Source organism: Vulpes vulpes, chromosome X (genome assembly GCF_048418805.1).
Source record: "Vulpes vulpes isolate BD-2025 chromosome X, VulVul3, whole genome shotgun sequence".
Classification (NCBI taxonomy): Eukaryota; Metazoa; Chordata; class Mammalia; order Carnivora; family Canidae; genus Vulpes; species Vulpes vulpes.
Genome location: NC_132796.1, coordinates 35,567,030 through 35,592,957, shown reverse-complemented (window position 1 = coordinate 35,592,957; position 25,928 = coordinate 35,567,030). Strand labels below are relative to the sequence as shown.

Sequence of the window (25,928 nt, the reverse complement as noted above, 5' to 3'; positions counted from 1 at the left end):
TCAAAGAACAAAAAAACAAAACAAAACAAAACAAAACAAAAAAAACCTTAAGTGCAGTGAAGTGCCGAGACAACACAGAGCAGAAGGTATTATGAGAGCAAAGATGGGACACTTTATTTAAAATTACATATTTTGTCTGTCTTATTTTCTTCTTGCCAATACAATTAGCATTCTCTCCCTGAGCTTACCTATAACATCCCAGAGATGTGATGGGCTATAGAAACAGAATTTCAATTTTAATTTCTACTCAGAGGAGTGGTTATTAAATGGCTACAGGTATAAACATCCCCACTATGAAGCTTTTTAAAAAAGTAAACAATGGGGTGCCTGGGTGGCTAAGTGTCTGCCTTCAGCTCAGGTTATGATCCCAGGGTCCTGGGATGCAGCGTCATATTGGGCTCCCCGTGCAGCAGGGAGCATGCTTTTCCCTCTACCCCCTCCCCTTTCTCCCTGTTAATGCTCGTGTGCATGCTCTGTCTCTGAAATGAATCTTAAAAAAAAAAAAAAAAAAAAAAAAAAAAAAAAAAAGTAAACAACGCGCAGACCCTGATCCCTGGGGTGATGTGGTTCAGTAGATTTGGGGGGAAGAACTGGGACAAGCATATGTTTCAGAAGTCATGTAAGCGTTAAACTACATTAGAGCAAAAAGCTCTGGTGACTCAAGAGAGGGAAGGAGGAAGGAACCACTGAAGTTATTTACAGTTAGAAAACATTCTGGCTTCTCTCTGCAGTTCTCACCAACACCACGAACAGGAAAAGATAAAATAAACACAGGATGGACACAAACATGACAACTTAAGTCTTGCAATATTCTCTCTTTAAAGATCTGTGCCATAGTTACGTCAAATATGATCCGTCACTACAACCTAACTTTTCTATAGCTTTATTGTGCAGTGGATACTTGGTAGGCAGCCTCAATTTGTCATAAGACCACATGACATATGAAGCAGAGAGAAGTTTGTTACCTAAGCAAGAAGAGCTATGATCTGGGGCAAATATAAAAGTAACCTAAAAGCAACTGGCATAGTATAAAACTTGACATAAATTAATTTTTTAAAAAAGATTTTATTTATTCATGAGACACACAGAGAGAGGCAGAGAGATTGGAAAAGAGAAAAGAAAATTGGAAAATTCCCTCAGGAGCCTGATGTGGGACTCGATCCTAGGACCCTGGATCACAACCTGCGCTGAAGGCAAACGTTCAACCACTGAGCCACCCCGGGGGGGGGGGGGGGGCCCAACTTGGCATAAATTAATGGAAATATAAATAAAAATGAGATATAAAAGTAAAAATATAACTTAAATTGTTATAAAAATGAAGATCCTTCATTATGCAAACTCCAAATTATACTAAACACGTCACAGAAAAAAATGAGAATGTGACCCACTGCTTTAAAAATATATAAACTAACCACAATGAGATACCACCTCACACGAGTAAGAATGGGGAAAATTAACAAGGCAGGAAACCACAAATGTTGGAGAGGATGCGGAGAAAAAGGAACCCTCCTGCACTGTTGGTGGGAATGTGAAATGGTGCAGCCACTCTGGAAAACTGTGTGGAGGTTCCTCAAAGAGTTAAAAATAGACCTGCCCTACGACCCAGCAATTGCACTGCTGGGGATTTACCCCAAAGATACAGATGCAGTGAAACGCCGGGACACCTGCACCCCGATGTTTATAGCAGCAATGTTCACAATAGCCAAACTGTGGAAGGAGCCTTGGTGTTCATCGAAAAATGAATGGATAAAGAAGATGTGGTTTATGTATACAATGGAATATTACTCAGCCAGTAGAAATGACAAATACCCACCCACCATTTGCTTCGACATGGATGGAACTGGAGGGTATTATGCTGAGTGAAATAAGTCAATCGGAGAAGGACAAACATTATATGGTCTCATTCATTTGGGGAATATAAATAATAGTGAAAGGGAATAGAGGGGAAGGGAGAAGAAATAGGTAGGAAATACCAGAAAGGGAGACAGAACATGGAAGACTCCTAACTCTGGGAAATGAAATAGGGGTGGTGGAAGGGGAAGAGGGCGGGGGGTGGGGGTGACTGGGTGGCGGGCACTGAGGGGGGCACTTGACGGGATGAGCACTGGGTGTTATTCTGTATGTTGGCACATTGAACACCAATAAAAAATAAATTTATTATTAAAAAAACATAAACTATCATGAAAATTAACTATAGTTTAAAGTTTGGTAGCTAGTGAGCACTAGATTATGTGTGTCAGGACATAGCAGTCCATGATGGGAGACTCCAGCTTTATTTTCAAATAAATGTATGTCAACATGTCCAATGAAAGTACAACATTCTGTCAGAGAGAATGACAGCATCTGGTAGCAGCACAAACATAAAACAGAAAAGCTGAATAAAATTTACCTCATTGTCCTGCTTCTCATCCCCAGACATATCATCATCTACATCACTACCTGTGCCTTCAATTGCAAGAATACCGTTCCTAATGGAGGGAATCATGTAGAGTTGCTGAATCACAGAATTCATGTAACAAGTAGCACCAGCATTTTTCAGGCCCACAAATCCTTTAGGTGGGCGGGGTCCAACAGGTGGCAGATATTCCCACTCTGTAAGTGCTTCACAAGCTGAGAGAAGGGAAAAGATTCCTGTAGCATTAACACAACCATTTTGTTCAGTTTTTAGCTCTGTTAAGATGGTAAGTTAACATTATCAACAGTCCCACTACTTCTTCAGCCAGCTGAAGCAGTACATTGAGTACACATTTACCTCTCGACAAACTGAAGGTATGTGGCAACATGCACCCCTATAGGGATTCTTATCCCACCATTTGAGAACCTGTGTTTTACCTGAGGCTGCTTCTACGGGAAATGTCAGAAGCAATCTCATGAGATGGTACAATGTTAACTTCTATGTGCTCACTTTACTTTTAGTTTTTATTATTTAGTCATTATGAACTTTTTTTTCAACTTATGTTTTTAAAGTACCTTCAAATTCATTCTGACATATAATGTTAATATAAATACACCAACGTATTCTATAGCTTGCTCAGTTTTGAAGCATCCTGGGACCACCTGGGATCATACCCAGATTCTGTTGCTTACCAACTCTTTCACCTTCAGGTAAGCTTCTGTTTCCTCCTAATAAATGTATAAAGAGTAACACTTGCTTTGCCTATAATTGCAATGTTATTCTGAGGAGCTAATCAAATAGTGGATTTGAAAGTTCTGTGAGAATTTTAAATCACTGTACATCTCCCTCTATCTGGTATAAATCTGGAAACAGTGTAAATATTATCACTGTCTATGGAACTGGTTAAGTAAATTTCAATTCGGTATACTGAAATGAAAAGTATATAACCAATAAATGGAACTAGACAGATACGTATTGTCGATAGGGAACAATTGTAGATATATTAAGGGGAAAACAAAGTGAAGACACTCTGTATACTATATGCCAATCTGTGGTTAAAAACAAACAACTAAACCAAAAAAGATTTTGTTTCCATGCAGAAATGCTGGAAGGACAGACAAACTGACGATAATGGTTACAGCTATTAAAGAGGAGCTGGGGATTAAAATGGGCAGGAAACATACTTTGTAGCATGTAGCTTCTTTGGTATTTCAAATTTTTACTATGCACATGTACTACTTAAAAAACAAGCAGCCTTTTTGTTTCTGTTATCTTTGAACCTGTGAAGGGGTACTCAGAAGAGGACTTCTGAAAATGCCAATATATCTGGAGTGCTAATGGTCCAAGGCCATGTTGTGGTGGCTTGAAGTGGGGTACTCCAAAACCACAGTGAGCACACAGCTCACCTTAAAATTGAAGGTGTTGATGCCCGAGATGAAGTAATTCTATACAGGCAAGAGATGTGCGCACATGTACAAAGGAAAGGATGACACGGTGACTCCTGGTGGCAAATTGAACAAAACCAGATGAATCTGGGGAAAGGTTACCCATGCCCATGGAAGCAGTGGTATGGTTCATGCCAAATTCCAAAGCAACCCTCTTGTTAAGGCCACAAAACAGAATCTGTGTGATACTGTACCCCTTGAAGGTGTAAGATTATTGAATATTAAATTAATAAATGTGTGATTTGTTAAATCAAAAAACTGAGAAAAGACTCTTCTTTAAGTTAAAAAACCCAAACACCCCACCACACACACACACACACACACACACACACACACACACACACACACACACACGGTAGAATAAAGGATATAACCTTTAAAGGAGACAGTTTAATCAGAATCTCCTAAAATGTTATTTAAAAATGTCCTTATATTTTGAAATACAATGTATGAAGAAATAATATCACATTTTTAAATATTTACCAGAATCAATTACATCTTTAAGCTTTGTAAGATAAATAAACACTGGTTTTCTTCTCAAATTATTTGTGCTATTTCTTATTATTTTCTTCTTTTTTGGGGTCATTTAATATTGCTTTCACCCTTTTGGAGCTTCAGTTCAGATCTCTATGATCTGGAGTCTATAGTCTATCTCAAGGGCTTCATGTGAGCATTAACTGAGGAAAAAAGTGAATTAGAATGTTATCTTCTCACATTCTAATCTTTAAAGCCAGATTATGAGTTCACATAAAAATATTATTAAAGAGCTTCTAAGAGAGGGCCTGAAAGGTTTTCCAATGCATGCAACACAAGTTTTAAGTTTGAACTCTGGCATTATTTTGACTACTTATCATTTTGTGGTTTGGGTTTTTTCCAGATTTGATGGAGATGAAATTTTGCTAAATACACAAACCCCTTATAGGAAGAAATTCAGAAACACTTGAAAATTTTTCTGCATCAAGGCTCTTCAATTATAATGCTGTTAAATTATACACTCATTTCCTACAAATGTTAAACTAGTTGCTGAAAGAAAAACATGAGTTGAAGATGTTTACTGAAGGAAAAATAGAAAAATAGAATTTGAACACATTAGAGAATTATCTGTCATCACAACATTGTATTTTAGTATACTTACTTGTTATTGCTGTGCCAATGTAATACATTTCAGTCAAAGAATCTACTATCTGTTTGAGATTCCTCACACAGCCAACAGCTAATGCTACAAGTAACTCAAAACCAGCATTAATGGTAGCTGGGGAGCTACAGACTGGAATTGCCTGTTCAGCAGGCAGTTCTCCATTTCTCATATATTGCAGGTAAACATTGGATGCAGGGAAGATGAAATCATCAATTAATTCCTATAAGAGTTGAAAAAAGGATTGTATGTTAACAATTACATATGTATATTATATAAATAGTTATATTTTATAAAGGTTTATACATATGACACAAAGTTGTATGTATGTGAATGTATATATACATTTCTCTTTTGAGGAAAGTAAGAAATGACTCTTGGAAATAATGTCAGAATTAAAGATAATTAAAGATAATCTGAGAAAACTTACTTGGATTTTCTAATAAAAAGATTCCGCTTTAAGGAGAAGGAGAAGCAGGCTCCCTGCTTAGCAAGGGCTCCATCCCAGAGTCCTGGGATTCTGACCCAAACCAAAGGCAGATGCTTAACCAAGGAAGCTACCCAGAGACCCCAAGTTTACCCCTTTAATCTTATGTATACCAAAACTCATTTTGAATAAAAATAACATGTACCAAAATGAATACTTTTTGCTTCCTAACTATATGCGTAAAGAAAGTCATTAAAGAAATATCACAGACGAGATGCAGCCTTACAAATAGGTCTGTCTTGGGACGCCTGGGTGGCTCAATGGTTTAGCATCTGCCTTCGGTTCAGGGCATGATCTCGGAGTCCTGGGATCCAGTCCCACATTGGGCTCCCTGCAGAGTCTCCTTCTCTCTCTGCCTATGTCTCTGCCTCTCTTTGTGTCTCTCATGAATGAATAAAATCTTAAAAACAACAACAAAAAAACCCCCAAATAGGTCTGTCTTGTTTTAAATAGACCAATAAAGTGAAAAATCCAGATTTTTTCTTTTTAAAGATTTTATTTATTCATTCATGAGACACATACACAGAGAGACAGACACATAGGCAGATGGAGAAGCAGGCTCCCCATAGGGAGCCTGATGCAGGACTTAATCCCAGGACCCCGATCATGCCCTGAGTTGAGGGAGATGCTCAACGACTAAGCCACCCAGGTGCCCTGTAGAGATTCTTAGAAAGCAGAAACAAAAAAGGTCAAGATAATATACCAAAGACAGGATATTATAAGCCAACCAGATATATTTGGAAACAAACATTTAGGAGGTTATGATATCTGGTGTAGGACAAAACTTACTTTAATGAGATTAGCACCTCCTTTTTCACAACCAATATGATACTTTTTCTCAGGGGTTTGAAAGGCCAGTAATTCTTTTGTTACCCCAAGGTGGCCTTCTAAGATAGTCTCTTCAACACCTGTTTCACCTGTTCTTTTAACATCATCCTGCCAAAGAAAAAACAACAAATGCTTAACTTATGGAAGGGAGGAATGGAGGCAGAGAGGATCCACAATTAGAGAACTAGACATACATGTAGTAGTCCCCCCAAATGTTTCCATTCTTTTAAAAAAATCCACACACACACACACACACACACACACACACACAGAGTCCAGTGTAGTTAACGTAGTGTCATATTACTTTCAGGTGTACAGTAGAGTGATTCAACACTTCCATACATCATCCAGTGCTTATCATAAAAAGTGCCCTCAATTCCCATCACCTATTCCCCTCACCCCGCTCACCCCTTTGATAACCATCTATTTATTCTTTATAGTTAAGAGTCTGTTTCTTGCCAAAGCTTTCCCTTCTAGGCAAGAGAAGTTCTCTTCAGAACTTTCTCAGGGCAATAAAAGCTATGAATCTCTTCTGAAATAAATTCCCATACAATTCTGAGTAAAGAGTATCCAGTGTTAAGAGTTAAGTGATAGTCTATACACACGGATTTTCGAGGAGAACAATTCAAACATTTTTGAAGATGAAAATTTGCAAAAAGGCTCAAGATTCTAAAATGGAAGAGGCTGAAAAAAATCAGTATTTCAAGTTTCAAGTAAAACAAAGCATTTTATAAAACTTGTTAGGCATTCATTCTGTGAATCATCAGTTCCTAAGGCCCACCATCACAGAGTATATTATCTGGTCCTTTTTATTGTTTTTTGGTGTGTTTCACCTAACCAATGTGCTCAAAACTACAAACTATTAACAAAAAACTCTATCAATACAATAAACACAGTATTAAAGGTAACTTACCCTAATTCTTTTAAGCCAATCAATTTCATTATTGAGAAGAACTTCAGCATTGGGTATATTAATATTACTGTTGTAAGCATAATTAAGAAGGTGCCTTAAGAGGGTGAAGTAGTCGCCTGAATGCTTAGCTCTCTCTCTGGCTGTGCTCTGAAACAATAAAGTAGAATAATGTGAATTTACATGTCCATGCTCAGAAGCCACTTTTTAAAAACCTAGAGTTAACTAGAGCAGAGGACTAAAACAGTATGGAAAGTTACAAATATTTAATAAATATAAGCTGTTCTAACTTGAATATAAGCTAAAACCATAAATTCCTGAATGCCTTGTTTAAAGAATTAATCACATTAAGAAGCATATTAAAAAATATCTCACCCCCAACACGGTAAAGAGCAGAGTAATGAAGAAAAGTAGAGGCCTGTGTCCCATGCAACATCTGGTGCACATTAAAAAGAACTGCTCCTGTGCCACCTGGCGAACAGTTCTGAAATAAAAATGTTTCACATTTAACATATTTGCATGAAGGAAAAAAAGAAAGATTCCAACACTGATCTCTTTTGGGGGGATGAGTGGAGTGGAATAAAGGGTATATTATAAGTAAAGATACAAGAATACAAGGTAACACTCCCTTAAGCTGGCAATATAGAACAGATGAACATAGGCTGCATGGCAAGATCTATAACCTCAAATTGTCATAGAGGGATGCCTTGTAACACCCCTTTCTTGGAACAAGATGGAAGATGGAAGTGCTCCACTGGATACATCTTATGGACACTGCAAACTACATTTAATGGAAAACTATCTTGTTTCTGTCTTTGCGCTAGCCAACAGAGAGCTTAGAGCCAAATTTATAGCTCAGTGTAAAGGACATGACAGCATATTTTTCATATACTAACCTCCCCCCCCTGGGATATATCTAGGTTTCTGGAAAGCTGTACATAGTCCTCTATAAACCAGGACTTTAGAAGCCTTCTGGGTTGAATTTGATGGAACCTAAGTATACTGAAATCAGGAGTACCTAAGTTTTCTGAGGACAAAGTCCTTAACTTTTATTAGATTTTCAAAGGTGTATGTCATTTACACTGTCCTATTTTATTTTTTTAAAACTTATGTATGCAGCCCAAATAAAGTAGGATCTATCATATTTGTATTTGTCATTTTTTGGTGAAATCTCCCCCATACATGCAGGCTTCTATAATGCTTCCAAAGAAATACATGCCTATCAATCAATCCTGTGGCCTCTATTTTTACATCATACTCAAAATCTCATTTCTCACTACTTCTAATATTACCATACTTCAAGTTACTGTCATCTTTTATTTGGATTAATAGTCTTATTTTTCCTGACAAGTTAGAATTTATTCTCAACAAAGCAACCAGAATAAACTCAGAATGTTAGTAGCTAGAGCACATCATTCCTCTGCTCAAAACCCTACAATGGGATGCCATCTCAAGGTAAAAAACAAAACAAAAAACCCAAAAAACCCACAAACAAGCCTCATGTTGTTATAATGACCTATAAAATCCTAACAGGCTGCCTGTTTAACTTTCTGACCTCAACTCCTATATAGCTGCCCATCCCTTACTCACTGTTCCAGTCACACTAGTTTCCTTGCTATTCTTTAACACATCAGGCATGCTCTGGCCTTGGGATATTTACATCTGTTGCTCCTTCTGCTTAAAACACCTTTCCCCCATTATCTACATGGATCACTAACTTCCTCTTTCAGAGTTTTGTTTAAATGTCACTTTCTTAGGAAGCTTCTCTATCTTATATAAAACCAAACTCTGATTCTCCATTACTTATCACCTTCCCTGCTTTCTTTCCATAGCATTTATTATTATATAACATACTATATATATTTTTTCCCACATGTCTGCCCCTTCCCAATCCCTAACTTCTGTAGTCTGTAGACTCCAAGAAGGCTGACATTTTATCTATTTACTGCTATATCCCTAATAGCTAGAATAGTGCCTGATACATAATAGGTACTTGCTAAATTATTTACCAATGAGACTGCCTAACCATATTAAAATCGAACACTACTTAGATTTCAGCATCAACACTTTCTGTAAGCTGACTCCCACTAATCTCCTTTACAGTATTATCCTGTACTTCTCTTTCATACATCAAACCAGACTACTCAGCTTTTCTCTGAAAGCACTACTCCAGGGGTGGGAAACTCAAATGCCTTTGTCAATCAGAGATAACAAAGGAGTTAAATAGGTAGGATATAAGGCAAAAGGAGGTAGAAGGGGCAGGAAGAAACATAGCCACATAAAGGAATTTAAAACCAATTGTAGGTGATTACAGTAAGTTCAATGTTATGATGTGTAAACAGACCTCATTTAATATGAACAGAGGTCTGGGAGACTTCCCAGAAAATTTACTAGAAAAGTGGCATTGCGGGTGAAACTTCTAAGTAGAAGCAAGGGCCAAATTGAGGTGTTTATAAGCCAAATTTAAATGTTTAGACTTAATTAAAAGGCAATGGGAAGGCATAGAAAAAAGACTTTTTAGGAGGAAAACAACATGATCTTGCTTGGCAAAGATCATGCTGTTTGCAGTGTGGTACCCAGATTAGAGTAATAACTTAGTAGTGCAGCACTGGGGTGGGAAGATTAAGGATACTGCAGTTGTCCGGGCAAGGAGTGCTGGTTGCTTAGACAAGGGTAGAAGCAATATGGAGGAGGAGGAGGAAAGTATATGGAGTCCAACAATACATAAATAAAAACATCATAATGGGGAGTGTAGTTGAGGGGCAGAACCGCCAATGCCCATCTTCCATTTGTATGCATGTAAGTCTAACTCAAACATGAGCTCACATGTTACATTCTACATAGAACCTTTACTCCTGCTCTTCTCAGGTAGAAAGTAACTTACTCCTCTTCAAATTCCCAGAGTGCTTTGCCGTTTATGACACTAATTACTCTCTCAAAGCTCTCAAGTGTAAAAACTACTTTTTGTGACTACGGACTTTCATTGCCAAGCATCAAGAGGGACTCAAATTAATTTGCTCACGGATTATAATTATACAGAGTATAATTGTGTGGCAGAAAGTTAAAACTCAAGAGGTAGAACATTGCCCTATAACTTCAGCCTTAGTTCTGCCAGCAGCAGTCTACTTTGGCGTTACTACAGAATTAAGAAGAAAACATATGTGGGAAATGCACAGTACATGGGTATACTGGTTAGTAATATTATACAAGTATAAACTCTGCCTGAAGGGCAGCTTCGTGTATGCAGGGACATAATCCAGTATCTGAAACCCTTGGGATTGGGTTTATGTGGGGATTCAGATTTTGGGAATGCCAGGATGCCTGGGTGGCTCAGTGGTTGAGCACCTGCCTTCTTAGGGCATATGATCCCTTAGCCCTGGGATCGAGTCCCATATATCAGGCTCCCCGCCTATGTCTCTGCCTCTCTCTCTCTCTCATAAACAAATAAAGAAAATTAAATCCTGTCAAAGGATTTTCTGAATTTCAAGGAAATTACCAAGGAACTTCTAAAATAGTATCCTTTCAACTAAATCATTTAATAGCATCCTCTAAAACAAGTGAGTTATATCTATTCCATTAACGTACTATTTTTTTTAAAGAAAAAAGCTTTATCACTAGGTTTTATTTCAGCACTTATATTTTGACTTTACATTAAAATCATCATTGATTTCTGGTCATTGCTAAATGACATGAGAGAATAATCAAAATGAACATTTTCTGACTTTTCACAAAATGTATGTAAGATAGATTAATTACATGGAACAGTGACACTAATTAGAGCTCCAGTTTAAAAAGTTACCTCATGAAGGTCAGGATTATAACATGAGGATGGAAACCAGTATTTTCTACAAATATGATGGACTTGCACAAAAAAGAAGTCCAAAACAAAGTTAATATCGTTGATCAAATGATCTTGAATTGAAAATGAGGGCTTTATATAGTTGCTCTTTATTCTCATTATAAAATGAAAAAGTTCTTACCATAACCGTGCTTGTGAATTTCACACTGAATTAATGATTTCTCTTGAAACAAAAAACCCTGAAATCTACCTATCCAAGATAGGAGGTGAAAATTATAACTGAAATCTTACAAACCAGATTTAAAAAATTAGAGAAAAATTTACTTTGAGGTTTAATGTTGCCATTTTACAGGTACTAAAACCAAAGTTAGGTCTAGGGAAAATATGGTTAATTTCCCTAATCATTATTATGCTATAGAGACAATAAATATTTGATTTCTGGTCTGTCTGCAGACAGAGTGCAGATTTCTGGGATAAATTCCACCAGCCTAAATTTATTTCTGCATAACAAAAGATCAAGTTTCTTACAATTAAGAAAGATACTTACTTGCTGTGACAGTGCAACAGTAAGTCAATAATGAATGTCTGCCAAGCCTTTTCTTTACTAAGAGCATCTAAGGCTGTCGGAATCAAGGCAAAACATAGCGTCATCACTTCCAGTGCTTCACAGCAAACCTGTTCATCTTCCAAGTCTGGCTCATTGCCTGCATTGGTCTGTAAAATTATGGTCAAAGGCAAATTACCTAGAGATGCATTTAAGAAAAATCTCAGACAACTGGAACTTAACTTACAGACTCACTTAAACCATTTGGCGTCAGCCTCTCTACCTACAACTTGAGATTTGTTTAAGAATAGTACGGGAATGACTAAAATAGACAATGGAATTTAATTCTGTTATTTTATTACATCCCAAGGAGCTATGAAGGAGCACACTGAGAATATCACCGGCTTCTTTGTCCTTCAGGCTCCTAGGGATCTTCTGAAGCAACCATCATTCCTTTCTCAAGAGCTACTCTAGCACTGCAGAGTTGGGAACTTATGACTAAATGTAGTATACCTACAATGAAACTTTATTTCGAAAGCAATATTCTTGGACAATTGTTCAGAAAGGTTCTGAAGGTTTTAGAACCGAAAATATACTTGGGTGGGTAGCTAATAAATTGTAATCTGACTTTATCGAAAATTAATAATTATAATACATGCCTAAAAAAGAACAAGTAAGCATTCAAATACTAGCTGAGTGGGGGTGCCTGGGTGGCTTAGTCGGTTAAGCATCTGCCTTCAGCTCAGGTCATGATACCGGGGTCCTGGGATAGAGCCCCACATTGGGCTCCCTGCTCAGCAAGGAGTCTGCTTGTCTCTCTACCTCTGCCCCTCCTCCTGCTTGTGCTCTCTAATAAATTATCTTAAAAAAAGAGAAAAAAACTTATAAAAAGGAAGCTCTACCAAGCCCAGAAATTGCTATAACTTAATTTCCGCTTCTAAATATGCAGCTGTGATTATGAGAGGCAAGTACATGTAACAGGAAATCAAAGAGTCAAACACAGCCTTGCTTATGTAAATAATTTGCTTAATCTAAGGGAAGGTCAGAGATTTTTTTTTGCTGACACTCTTTCTACTTTTGACTGCTTTAAGAGCATCAAAAATACTTAACTGCCAGGACACCACAGCTGATAGTTAACTAAACCAAAATTTACATAGGATAGAAAGATGATGAAAGAAGAACGAAGAGAATAGGGAAAAGCAAATTCAGTAGATCATATCGGACTCTAGTGAGAAGTAGAAAAAGATAGTTTCATCATATTTGAAAAACAAGCTTTATGGCAGGATTCTGCAGTACTGTATTTCCTAAGTAAAATTTTACTATATTCTCCATCTTAGCTATAGATACTTTTTAATTTTCAACCATCCAAGATGCAAACGAGTGGATTTTTAAAAATAGCAGATGTAATGATTCAGCCTCACACACAATTAAACAACATTTATTTAAAAGGAAAATATTTCGAGGTAATTCTTACCTTCTCATAAATTTTAGTTATTTCTTCATTTGGGCTAAATACTAGCTGTAATGCCCCACATCCTGATGCCCAGATGATTTTCTGAATAGCTCTAATTACACAGATATCAGGCATATATCTTGAAGCCTGCAAGACAATGAGTAATAAAAATGGTTTGATAAAGTATTAGAGTAAAAGAACTGGAGAAGAAAAAATGTTTCTCCTTGTAAAATAAACAGGAATGGCCATGAGGCAGTACTATAATCTTCATGTTCCCAAACTGCTATTCCTGTTTGTTTTTTTAACAGCAGTACCACAAAGTATGCTCTTTAAGTTATTATATGGCCCTACATTACTTTCAGAAGAATATTAAAGACTATAAAGATGATCCCACCAATCTACATTCTACTCGGTTTTTCCCCATGAAAAAATGAAAACCAAGTCCACACAAATGCTTGTACAGAATCATCATAGCAGCTTTATTCATAGCCAGAAAGGGGAAACAATCCACATGTCCTTTACCAAGTGTATGGATGTGGAATATTCATAATGAGATACTACTCAGCAGTAAAAAAGGAATGGACTGATGATCCACACAACACAGATAATTCTCAACATCATTATTCAGAGTGCAAGAAGCTAGACATAAAAGACCACACACTGTATGTAGAATTATATCTATATAAAACTGTAGAAAATGGAAACTATTCTATAGTGACAAGAGATCACTGTTACCTGGGGTAGAGGGAAGAGGGGAATGTAAAGGGACATCACAGAGTGATGGAAATGTTCTGAGTCCTGATTATGGTGATGGTTTCATACATACATGCCTTTTTTTTTTTTGAAGATTTTATTCTTTATTTTTATTTTTAATTTTTTGAAGATTTTATTTATTTATTCATGAGAGACACGAGAGGCAGAGACACAGGCAGAGGGAGAAGCAGGCTCCATGCAGAAAGCCCGATGTGGGGCTCAATCCCAGGACTCCAGGATCACGCCCTGGGCCAAAGACAGGCGCTAAATAGGCAGAGCCACCCAGGAATTCCCATACATGCTTTTGTTAAAATTGAATTAGACACTTTAAAAGGATGTTTATTGTACAGAAAGAGGATTCAAACTGGAAAATACTAACGTTAAATATTATATAAAATTCATGTTAGGGGAACTCTAGACTGAGAAAGTGATTACAGTGAGTGGGCCCACGAAAATTCAGTCTTAATTAAATTGTGATAAGGGTTATTTCTTAATTAAACAGAGGGCCAAAAGTAGAAAAGATCTTGCAAGATTTCACAGCTTAAAATTCTTAATACTAAGTATTAAAATATTTAATACTAACCTCATCAGATATTTGCTGAGCAAGACGAATGGATACATTTCTAAGCATGCACTCAGATGATGGATTAGGAATGCTCTGAAGGGCACTCTGCAGCACCACAGCTTGATCATGAGTAACTTGGTTGACCTGAAAAAATGTAACCATTTGGTTTGAAGAAAGTAATTTATACAGAACCAGACCCAACCACTTGCTCTCCACCCATCACCCCTCCCTCAGAACGACACACATACATATACATACACACACACACAGTCAACTGGTGATTTACACAAAAAGCGGACCATATTGCCAAAAATAGGGCCTCCACTTTTTCTTGTGCAATGTAGTGCTAACATGTCCCTCTGCAAACACCCATTCTAGATCAATTCAATTCCTGTCTCTACATGTGGGCTCAGTGTATCTTACAGATTTAAGTAATAAACTAAACTGATGGTCCCAACCCGATCTAGAGACTCAATAAATTATCCCAGATCTCTCACATGGGCTCTTGGGCAGATCCTGCTCTGCTTTCCCCTGGTCATCATTTTGTTCTTTGAAAAGGAGAAACATTGAGGAATTTCAGTAACAGATCAATCTATCTACCTACCTACCAAAAAAATAAATAAATAAAATAAAATAAAAAACAGATTAGTTTTACATAGCCAGGACATTCTGACTACCTTTCCAGTTGTAATTCCCTTTCTCTAAACTGTAAATGATATAAACCCAGGCCCTTTGTTTTTCTTTACTGTTTTAATGGACAGTTCCTAATGTATATAAAACCAGAGAGAGTAGTATTATAAACTCTCATGTACCAGCTTCAATAATTATGAACAAAGGACCAATAGTGTTTTATCTAACCACTCTCCCTCCCTCACTTTTCAACCCCAGGATTATTATCATTTTTTAATGTTTTAATTTATTTGACAGAGAAAGCACAAGCAGTGGGAGCGGCAGGTAAAAAGAGAGGAAGAAGCTGACTCCCTGCTGAGCCAGAAGCCTAATGAGGGGCTAGATCCTACAACCCTGGGTTCATGACCTGAGCCAAAGGTAGACATTGAACCAAGTGAGCCACCCAGGAGCCCCAATCCCAGAATTATTATTATTATTTTTAAAAGATTTATTTATTTATTCATTCAGAGAGAGAGAGAGAGAGAGAGAGAGGCAGAGGGAGAAGCGGGCTCCATGCAGGAAGCCCCATGTGGGACTTGATCCGGGGTCTCCAGGATCACGCCCTGGGCTACAGGTGGCGCTAAACCGCTGCGCCACGGGTGCTGCCCCCCAGAATTATTTTGAAGCAAATCCTGCGTATCATATAGTTTCCCCTGTAAATATTTTAGCAATTATTAAAAATAAAAAGGGATGGGGCACCTCACTTAAAACATAACCATAGTATCATTATCATACCTAATTACAAGTGCTATTATAATATATGCAGTATTATTCCATATCACATATTTAATAATATCACATATCTAATCAACATTCCAATTCCCTGATTAAGACCCAAGCCATTTATAAAAAAGAGAATCTACATTCCTGAAGCCTTTATCTTCTGTTGGTTAATTTAGTAAAACCATCACTTGTGATCAACATAGAAAACTTCAAATTTTAGTCAGAATTAAGTGCATAGTTTGACCTCTCATAAGTAGACACTGGATTCTGGCATGCCTTGAGGACTTTTGGTGAGATGGATTAAGGATGCCACCAAGACAAAAACAGAGTTGGAATAAGCTCAGAACTAGAGGTTAAGCCTATCAAGGTGGGAAGAGAGGCTGGCAACAGGGTAGTAAATCAGTTAAAGCTTTCTTACTACCACGTTATCTTCATCCATCCGCCAGGTACAAGTTAGTAAGAGATCCATATGGAGTTTTTATCAGGCTTAAAGGAGCAGGGAGGAATTGTCCTCTTATAGAGTACAGTCAGGAAATACCATTTTCACTTTTCATACAAATTTAATAGACGAAACCCTCTAAATTAAGATTCCACTAGAAAGGAACTCGAAATATCCTGAATCAACTCTGAACTCGAACTTTAAAAATTACCATTTATTACTATAAATATTTTTTAAAAAGTTGTTACCGATGTCATGGGATTCACGCCTTCTACACCTGGCTGACAAGCTTCTGCCACAGCTCGAACATGGCCATAGCCAATGGCAGTTAGCAACAGTTTGGCTATTTTAAGAGCATTGAGGTAAGCACCCCTTCGAGTTTCCATATCTGCATTTGGTAGGAAGTTATTTCTGGTTAGCATGCTCAGGACAAGGGGTAGGCCACCACTTTTTAAGAAGTGAAATTGAAAATCAGACGAGTCATCAGCCAGGGGTGCACCAGCAGGCATTAACAAGGCATAGACTACCTGGAAAAAGAAAAGGATCATATTAAAAGGGTTTTAAAAAGTAACTTCTATTTTTCCTATTATCATTGTTAAGAAATTCTTGACCATTTAAAATATATTTCAAATTTTCAAATTTTATCCATGTTCTTCACATTACCACATAAAAAGAGAAGTTCAAAGAATATGAAATAAATTCAAAAGGGAAAATACCAACCTCTGTTAGGTACAGCACTTGTGAGGCTGAAGGACCAAAGAAAAGGGAGTCAAGAGACGGACTAAGGCTGCTTTCTCCAAGTTTGGCGTGGTCTAAACAAATAGCTCTTAATTTTTCTATTGTTGTGCTATCTGAAAGAAAACAAGATAGTCTAAAACACAACACAATTCATCCATTCATAGTATTTCACTTTTGATATTTTGAAAATTACTTCAGTGTGGCATAACAATCAGTTCATTGAGTTATATAGGCTCATACTTCACAAGACATAGCCAGATCTGGATTGATTTAAAACAAGAAAAAAAAAAAAAAAAACCCACCATCAACCATGACTCCTATCAGTCAACCCAAACACGAAGGAGGCAGTCTCCACCTAATCAGAGACCTCAAATCAACACGCCTCCTCAGCCACTAGAAACCTAAAAAATACAGTACATTTCAAAAGAAAGAATTCTTACTGAAACTAACAAAAGAGAAAAAGTGAGAAGTCTTCCAACTTCTCTACTGTTCACCTTTATGACACTATGCATTAACTATTTTATTTTACTGAATATGAGCTTAGTGGTACCTTAGGAGGTGAATTTTAAAACAAACAATGGTGAAGAAAAAAAAGGAATATAGGCGCACCCTTTGCCTAACAGCACGGCCCTTCTCTTTATTGAAAGACCTACATTCGGGATGCCTGGGGGGCTCAGCAGTTGAGCGTTTGCCTTTGGTTCAGGGCGTTGGAGGAGTCCCTATCAGGCTCTCCTGGAGGAGACTGCTTCTCCCTCTGCCTGTGTCTCTGCCTCTCTGTCTCATGAATAAATAAATAAAATCTTAAAAAAAAAGGGGGGGCAAGAAAGAAAGAGAAAGGAAGCAAGAAAGACCTACATTAGTATCTGTTTTCATTAGCCACAAGAAATCCAAAGAGGATTTTCACTTTTATGAAAAGGTAAAAACAAAAACAGTGTTATTTGTTTCACAGAGTTGTTAAAGAGGCAATGTGCACCCTCAAGCAGGGAAGTGGCCCCACAAAGCTCCTTTCCTGGGAATTATACTCAGCATCAAGCCACTAGAGCGTCAGGCTGCCTCTGTGAGCTTGTGCTTTATCTTATTTTGTGGATCCATTAGAACAAGATGTGGTTTAAGAGGTTACTTTTTTGGGTGTGGGAACACTCAAAATAGTTTCCCATATAAACTAATGGTAACTGCTTCTTTGTGCTTTACATCATTTTGGCTTACAAAAGGTTGTTCATAGGAACAATCTACTTTTGAGTAGCAGGAGAAACCTATGGGGATTAATGTTTACCTCCAAGCACAGGATTTTTTTTCTTCCACCCATGCTACTAAAATACAAGTTTCTGACTTTCTTTCATTTTAAAGATTTTGAGAGACAGAGCACATAAGAGCATGAGGGGAGGGGCAGAGGGAGAGGGAGAGAATCTTAAGCAGACTCCGAGTTGAGCATGGATGGAGCCCAATGCATGACTCAATCTCATGACATAAGCCAAAACTGAGTTGGACACTTAACTGAGTTACCCACGTACCCCTACATTTCTTTCAAATGACAGCGAAAAGATACAGTTAAAAAAATACCCATGATGCAATTTAGCATTAGTTACCATTCAAACTTAAGAATAGTCAATCAACTTTAGAAAGTACCTTGTTATCATCAAATTATTTCCAAGGTAATGTGTTATGATTAAAATACCACTTGATAACTAAGATTGCTTTAGAAATATTAAAATCTTTTTTCTTGGGATCCCTGGGTGGCACAGCGGTTTAGTGCCTGCCTTTGGCCCAGGGCGTGATCCTGGAGACCTGGGATCGAATCCCACGTCGGGCTCCCGGTGCATGGAGCCTGCTTCTCCCTCTGCTATGTCTCTGCCTCTCTCTCTCTCTGTATGACTATCATAAATAAATAAAAATTAAAAAAATATATATATATAAAAAATAAATAAAATAAAATCTTTTTTCTTGAAGAATAAAGATAAATGAAAATTACTATAATTTCCATAGAGTAAGGTAATTTTATATGCCTGAAGTAGCCTAGAAATAGCAAAATCTTCCGTTTGTGGGGGACCTAGCTAACTCAGTTGGTGAAGCACATGACTCTTCATCTCGGGAGTTGTGAAGTCGAGCCCCAATGTTGGGTACAGAGATTACTTAAAATTTAAAAATCTTGAAAGAAACAAATCAGTTGTGTTAAAATCGTTAGTTTTCCCTATTCTGAAGGGACAGTGAAACATAATGTAACTAAATAAAGTCTTGTTTTATTTTTTATTTTTATTTTTTAAAGATTCTATTTATTTACTCATGAGACACACACACAGAGAGAGGCAGAGACACAGGCAGAGGGAGAAGCAGGCTCCATGCAGGTAGCCCGATATGGGACTCGATCTGGGGTCTCCAGGATCACACCCTGGGCTGAAGGCAGTGTTAAACTGGTGAGCCACCCAGTCTGCCCAAATATTAAGTTTTATAATCTAACATCTGTGAATAACTTCTCAGGTAATGAGAATATTAAATGTAATGAGAATATTAAATATTCATCCCTTATATTATTTTTAATTGGTGTTTAAATCGATAGTATGTTATTTTACCAGTTTAACCTCTCATTGGGCATGTAGTTTTGTCTCTATATTTTTTTACACTGAAGATCCTAGCAGCTCAATCTTTGCAATTATTTATTTCATCAGGAAAAAAAAAATCCTGCAAGCAGAAAAAGCCACCAAGATCCAAGACTTTTAACATATATCACCAAACTACTCTCCAAAAACAAACCAACTGATAGGCTTTATCTGAGAAAGTCTTGCTTGGTTTAAAGATATTCTGAGTGAAGGATGAAGGCAAAAGGGAGCCGGAGAAAAGAAACAAGTTCTAAGAAAAGGAAGGCATGAATACTAAACAAATCATTTAATGTTGTTGCATTTTATTTTATTCAACTGTGCTATGTAAACCAAATGATCATTAATGGCTATTCCAACTTCAGCATTCATGAATCTAAATGATTCCAGGTCCCCAGTTAAATAGAGAAAAATTTAAACCATCCACAATACTGTCATCCAACTATAGTTAAGATTTTAGTTTATACCCTTCCCGTCTTATACAAAGATACCTAAGCCTAATCAAGTATATGGTTATAGCAATGTATTATTAAAATTATAGAAAACAATGAACAGCAATATAAACCTGTATATGTTTACAGTATAAACATTGGAGCCCAAATGTCTACATTTGAATCTTAGAACTGTCATTTAAGTTATGTGTCCCTGGTTAGGTAGCTTGATAGCTGTCTCAGTTTCTCCATCTTTATATTTTTTCGTTTATTGAAAATATTTTATTTATTCATTCATGAGTCACACAGAGAGAGTGGGGCAGAGACATGGAGGCAGAAGAAGGCTCCACGCAGGGAGCCCGACATGGGACTCGATCCCGGGTCTCCAGGATCACACCTTGGGCTGCAGGCGGCGCTAAACCGCTGCGCCACCAGGGCTGCCCTCATTTTATTTCTTTAAAGATTTTATTTATTTATTTATGAGAGATACAGAAAGAGAGAGAGAGAGAGAGAGAGGCAGAGACACCAGCAGAGGGAGAAGCAGGGAGCCTGATGTGGAACTCGATCCCGGGACTCCAGGATCACACCCTGGGCCGAAGGCAGATGCCAAACCACTGAGCCACCCAGGGATCCCCACCCCCCTTTTAAAGATTTTATTTATTCATGAAAGACACACACAGAGGGAGAGGCAGAGACACAGACAGAGAGAGGGAAAAAAAATTTTTTTTTTTTGAGAGGGAAAATTTTTAAATGAAAAAAAAAAAAAGTTAATAACTTCATAGGCATGTTTTGAGGCTTAAATGAAGTGCTTACAATGGACTTTGGCATATTTGAAGATATTAAGCAGACTAAACTTCTAGGGGAAAGGGGGCTGAAGATGCACCTGGGTGGCTCAGGGGGTTAAGGCAGCTGCCTTTGGCTTAGGCTATGATCCTAGGGTCCTGGGTTGGAGTGCTGTGTCAGGCTCCCTGCTCAGCAGGGAGTCTTTCCCTCTCTCTGTGTCTCTTCCCCCACTTGTGCTCTCTCTTTTTCCAAAGAAATACATTAAAATTAAAATTAAAAACAAAAAGGAAGCATTGAAAGGGAAAAGCAACTCATTCTGCTTAGTAAAGCAGTACACATTTTTATTACTCAGTATCAAGGAAAATCTTTTCCCAATGCACGTAGGGAGAGTACAGAGGAACTACTGACAACAGTATAAATTACAAAAGCTTAAATTACCTACAGAGAAGACTGGGGATGTTCGAAGTTTAACAGCAACTCATAATAGAGGCACCTGACTTTCAGGCAGATTCAGAAAGAACTAAGAGATGTAAAGTCAATGACTAGAAAAAAAGCTACTCATTCCATCTAGGTTTTCTCCCCCTTTAAAATATATGCAAGCGTACACAAACATTAAATGATTACCCAAAAGTAACACAGCTAGAAACAGAATTTATAACTACTTCCTTTCCTTAGGAGTCCCTGCTTCCTTTCTTAAAGGGGGTGGAGAGAGGGAGGGATGGATAATGAATGTGTGTGTGTGTGTATGCATGCATGCATGAGGCAACTATAGTGACAGCGAGTAGGTTAACATTTGTTGAATACTTATTAAATACCAGTCATTAGGCTGGGATTTTCCATAGATGTATGTATGGATCACCCATGTAATCCCTGCAATTCCATGAAATAGTTATTAGCCCAGTTTTACAAGGAAATTCTGAAAAACAAAGAAAACATGTCTGAGGCATGAAATAACTAGAATAACAACTTGAACTCAAGTCCATTGAGTCCAAAGCCTGTGATCTGTCTATTGTAATATGATCATCACTGGCTTTTTCAGTGTTGGCTATTTCAAATTTAGGTACTATACTTTGATCATATAAAATATGAAAAAAAGCACACTGAGGTTTTTTGCTTGAGCTTCTGGCAAGAGCTTTCTTGTACTATGTAGTGGCATTATGCTCAAATCACAAGATCAGGGATTCTGAGGTGTTTTAAAATACATTGTGATAGTGGACTCTTTTGCATACATAAAGCAAGAACTGTTACTCAAACACTAGTAAATAAAACAATACAATTCCAAACGGTACAACAGGTAAGGGATAAGGATTAAATTAAGTGATTGAGAGACACTTTAGCTAAGAACCTTAATATTTGAACCAATTCTGTCCCATAGGAATCAGAAAACAAGATGAGAAATGTCAACATGGTGTTTGCTTTAGAAAAAGGAGATAATAAAAATTATCTGGGCCAATTATTGAACTGTTATCAGCAAAGCAACCACAAACCCACCACAAAGAGAATAATGGATTATAAAATATATAACCTCAAAAGGACATACAAATAGGGGATGAAGAAACAGTAGAAAAATGTGAGTGAATTACTGAAGGTATAGAGGGGATGGAAGACAGCTAGCTTAGATGAACAAGAAGCACCTATGGGGGTAAGAGGTACTTACTAAATTAATGTCCCACTGAATCCTAGAAAAGCTCAGGACATGAAAACAACAGGTACTTGAGAAAGTAGAGATGAAATCAAAGACCTAACAGTGGCTGAAGTCTGCATAAGAAGCAAGTCACTCCCCCAAACCAACAATAAATTGATGAAGTTGGAAAGCAGATTTCTTACTCATTTAGAGATAGATACAAATATGAAATGGGGAAAGATGAAGATGCTGGAGTAGAACCAGTATAAACCCATGTTTATTTTTTCTAATAGAGACAAATACAGAAATTGACAGAGATGTGTATTACTTCCTCAGTTTAATGGGAAGGCCTGGAAACAAGATACCCCAGTAGCAATAAGTTTCTGTTTTCTAAATACCCTCTCTCTCACAGAAAGGAGAAATGGCTAATTCTAGGGCTAGAATAAAAGTACTAGATGAGCTTTAAACATCTTGTGACAGCAAGTAATGAAGTACTCAAATAATGATGAAGCTATATAAAAAAGGCATTGTGTCCATCCACTGACTGTTTATGGGACAACTGAGCATCAAAATAAGTAATAATTATAATGGCTATAACCCAACAAGGTTATGCATGTGTGTATACATATAAAATACAACACAAATAGGGTTGCCAACCAGTAAATGCAGAAGAAATGATCAAATTAAATAAAATCACCATTTTGTAACCACCACAAAAGAACCGATTCAAGCAATAATTGCAATGAATGGTAAAATCCTAAGTGTGATGAGGAAAGAGTTACAGAATTTTGTAACATTTCTCCAAAATATGAAAAGTAACTTTATAGAGGAGAAACCTGGCAGACATCAATTAAGTGATCTGTGATAATGTTACCAATAAAGGACAAAATGACATGTGCTTCCTGGTATAATGCTCTGAGAGAGCATCACATAAGTGGTATTCTGACAAAAATGTACAACCTGTATATAACCATCAGAAGACCAGCAAAACCGAAAAAGACCACAAATGATTTGTGTTTTTCAAAATCTTCAAAATCATAAACAACAAAGACCGAGGAACCATTCCAGATTAAAGATCCACACGAATCATACAGTGTAAGAACCGGAATTGGACTCTCAACCAGAAAACACTGTTGATAAGATTCACTATGGGGAAAATTGGTAAAATATGTATAAGGTCTGTAAATTATAGTAATTTTTTGGGTAAATTATAGTAATTTACCAATGTTATATTTTCTGATTATGATTAATTACTGTGGTAATTGTAACACAATGTTCTTGTTCTTAGAAACCAGTAGGTATTTAGGGATAAAAAAAATAGGGTATCTACAACTTGCTCTCTGAAAGTTAGAAAAATCTTACCACAGAATGATTTAACAACTATACCAAAATATTAACAACTACTGAATCTGGGGATGGGTAAATGAGACTGTATAATTCTATGTAAGTTTGAAATTATTTAAAATAGGAAAATAAGGGACGCCTGAGTGAGTGGCTTAGTGGTTGGGCGCCTGACTTTGGCTCAGGGTGTGATCCCAGATTCCCGGGTTCGAGTCCAGGACTGGGCTCCTTGTATGGAGCCTGCTTCTCGCTTCTCCCTCTGCCTGTGTCTCTGCCTCTCTCTCATGAATAAATGAATAGAATCTTTAAAAAAAAAAAAATAGGAAAATAAGTTTTTATTAGGAAAAAAGGTACTCTCCAAAAACAAGAGACAGGCAGGAAACAAGAAAATAAAGCACCTATCAGTATTAGCCTTCAAGGAAATAAGTAAACTCTGTTCATTTGTCACATGTTTTTAAAACCCTAATTAGCTCATATTCAAATGGCAAATAAAAAGGTGTCTGTATCATGAGGAAGGTGCCAATATAATTGATGAGGTCTAACTTTCAAAAACAACAAAACCCAAAACCAACCAACCAAAAACCCCTGGCCCAGGCAGCTGTATAGTAAAAACCCCTTTTAACTTTTTAGGAAAATGAAAAGTGAGGACCTGCAAGCAGAGCTTATTCTGAGAGGTGTACAACCAGCCTTTCAGGACTCTTGGGTGTTGGTTCCCAGGCAAACTTTAATGGCAGCCCATCTATCTCCCAGTTATATTTCCCCCTGTGTTACCTCAGCACTACCAAGTCAGCATTTTCTACTGGCGTCATGTCTTTTTATTACTATCTCCTGAGGCAGCCTTCAGGCACACTCAATTACCTGGTGAGTTGTTAAAGTTCTCTCTGAAGATATATTATTTTTAATAGTGCTATTTAAATTCCATGTGAAAGGGGTGCATAGTCTAAGGTATCACAGCCCAAGCAGGGTTCGAGAGTACATCCTTGTGGGAGTAGGGAAGAAAAAACTTCAAGACCCAAGACATAGGAACTTGAGAATGGAGATGCTGCCATGGAAAAGGTGAAGAAAGAAGTCCCACAACAGTAGTTGTATACCAAAGAATAAACAGCTACAAGGGGAAGGAAGAAAGGCTCCAGAAAATAGTAAAACATAACAGATTATATAATGGAAATAACAACGGGAAATTATTTTGAAACGTTACTAAATAGTATGTGGAATGAAATAGTGATAAGCATACAGAAAATTAAGAAAAGAAAAAGTGGACATTATTAAATTCAGGAAAAAAGTTTGTCAGTAATCCTAACTACTTCCCACGTACTCTTGAAGTAAGAAATGTAAATGTAAATTTACATTTTAGTGTTAATTTTAGATAAAAGAGGGATCCCTGGGTGGTGCAGCAGTTTGGCGCCTGCCTTTAGCCCAGGGCGCGATCCTGAAGACCCGGCATTGAATCCCACATCGGGCTCCCGGTGCATGGAGCCTGCTTCTCCCTCTGCCTGTGTCTCTGCCTCTCTTTCTCTATCTGTGTGACTATCATAATTAAATAAAAATTAAAAGAAAAAAAATAATTTTAGATAAAAGAATTTAAGCAAAAATGAGGAGGATGTGAAAATAAGACTTAAGGGCAGACCGGTGGCTCAGTGGTTTGGCGCCGCCTTTAGCCCAGGGTGTGATCCTGGAGACCCGAGATCGAGTCCCACGTCAGGCTCCTTGCATGGAGCCTGCTTCTCCCTCTGCCTGTGTCTCTGCTTCTCTCTTTGTCTGTCTCATGAATAAATAAATAAACTCTTAAAAAAAAAAAAAAAAAAAAGACTTAAGTTTTCATCTCCACAATAGAAATCAAGAGCAGGTATCTAAAATAGACAGGACACAATTGTACTAAGTTATTATTTATAGATATAATGGTATATACATATAGAAGAAAAAGCTGCACGTTAAAGTAATTGTTTCTGAGGAATAATAAACAAACACTGTCACAGATGACACATGGCCCATAACATTGTGCAGAAGTTGGCTCATTTTTTCTGTAAAGGGCCAGATAGTAAATATTTAAAGCTTTGCAGACCATACGGTGTCAACCACAACTATTGCACTATCTAGTGTTTTAAAACAAAAGCAGGGGATCCCTGGGTGGCGCAGCGGTTTGGCGCCTGTCTTTGGCCCAGGGCGCGATCCTGGAGACCCGGGATCGAATCCCACATCGGGCTCCCGGTGCATGGAGCCTGCTTCTCCCTCTGCCTGTGTCTCTGCCTCTCTCTCTCTCTCTCTCTCTGTGACT

General features: G+C 37.5%; 1 protein-coding gene across 9 annotated transcripts in view; it reads right to left on the bottom strand.

Moving 5' to 3' along the window:
• USP9X (ubiquitin specific peptidase 9 X-linked) overlaps positions 1 to 25,928 on the bottom strand; it is a 482,011-nt gene that overhangs the window by 31,232 nt on the left and 424,851 nt on the right. For all 9 annotated transcript variants that reach the window (XM_072744845.1, XM_072744840.1, XM_072744842.1 and 6 more), the window contains 10 exons: positions 16,866 to 16,996; positions 16,394 to 16,672; positions 14,333 to 14,458; positions 13,018 to 13,143; positions 11,547 to 11,713; positions 7,576 to 7,684; positions 7,204 to 7,350; positions 6,252 to 6,398; positions 4,976 to 5,198; positions 2,390 to 2,610 (listed from right to left, as the gene is read on the bottom strand). In XM_072744845.1, coding sequence (XP_072600946.1) covers positions 2,390 to 2,610; positions 4,976 to 5,198; positions 6,252 to 6,398; positions 7,204 to 7,350; positions 7,576 to 7,684; positions 11,547 to 11,713; positions 13,018 to 13,143; positions 14,333 to 14,458; positions 16,394 to 16,672; positions 16,866 to 16,996 — 1,676 coding nt within the window. The remainder of the gene's footprint in view (positions 1 to 2,389; positions 2,611 to 4,975; positions 5,199 to 6,251; positions 6,399 to 7,203; positions 7,351 to 7,575; positions 7,685 to 11,546; positions 11,714 to 13,017; positions 13,144 to 14,332; positions 14,459 to 16,393; positions 16,673 to 16,865; positions 16,997 to 25,928) is intronic.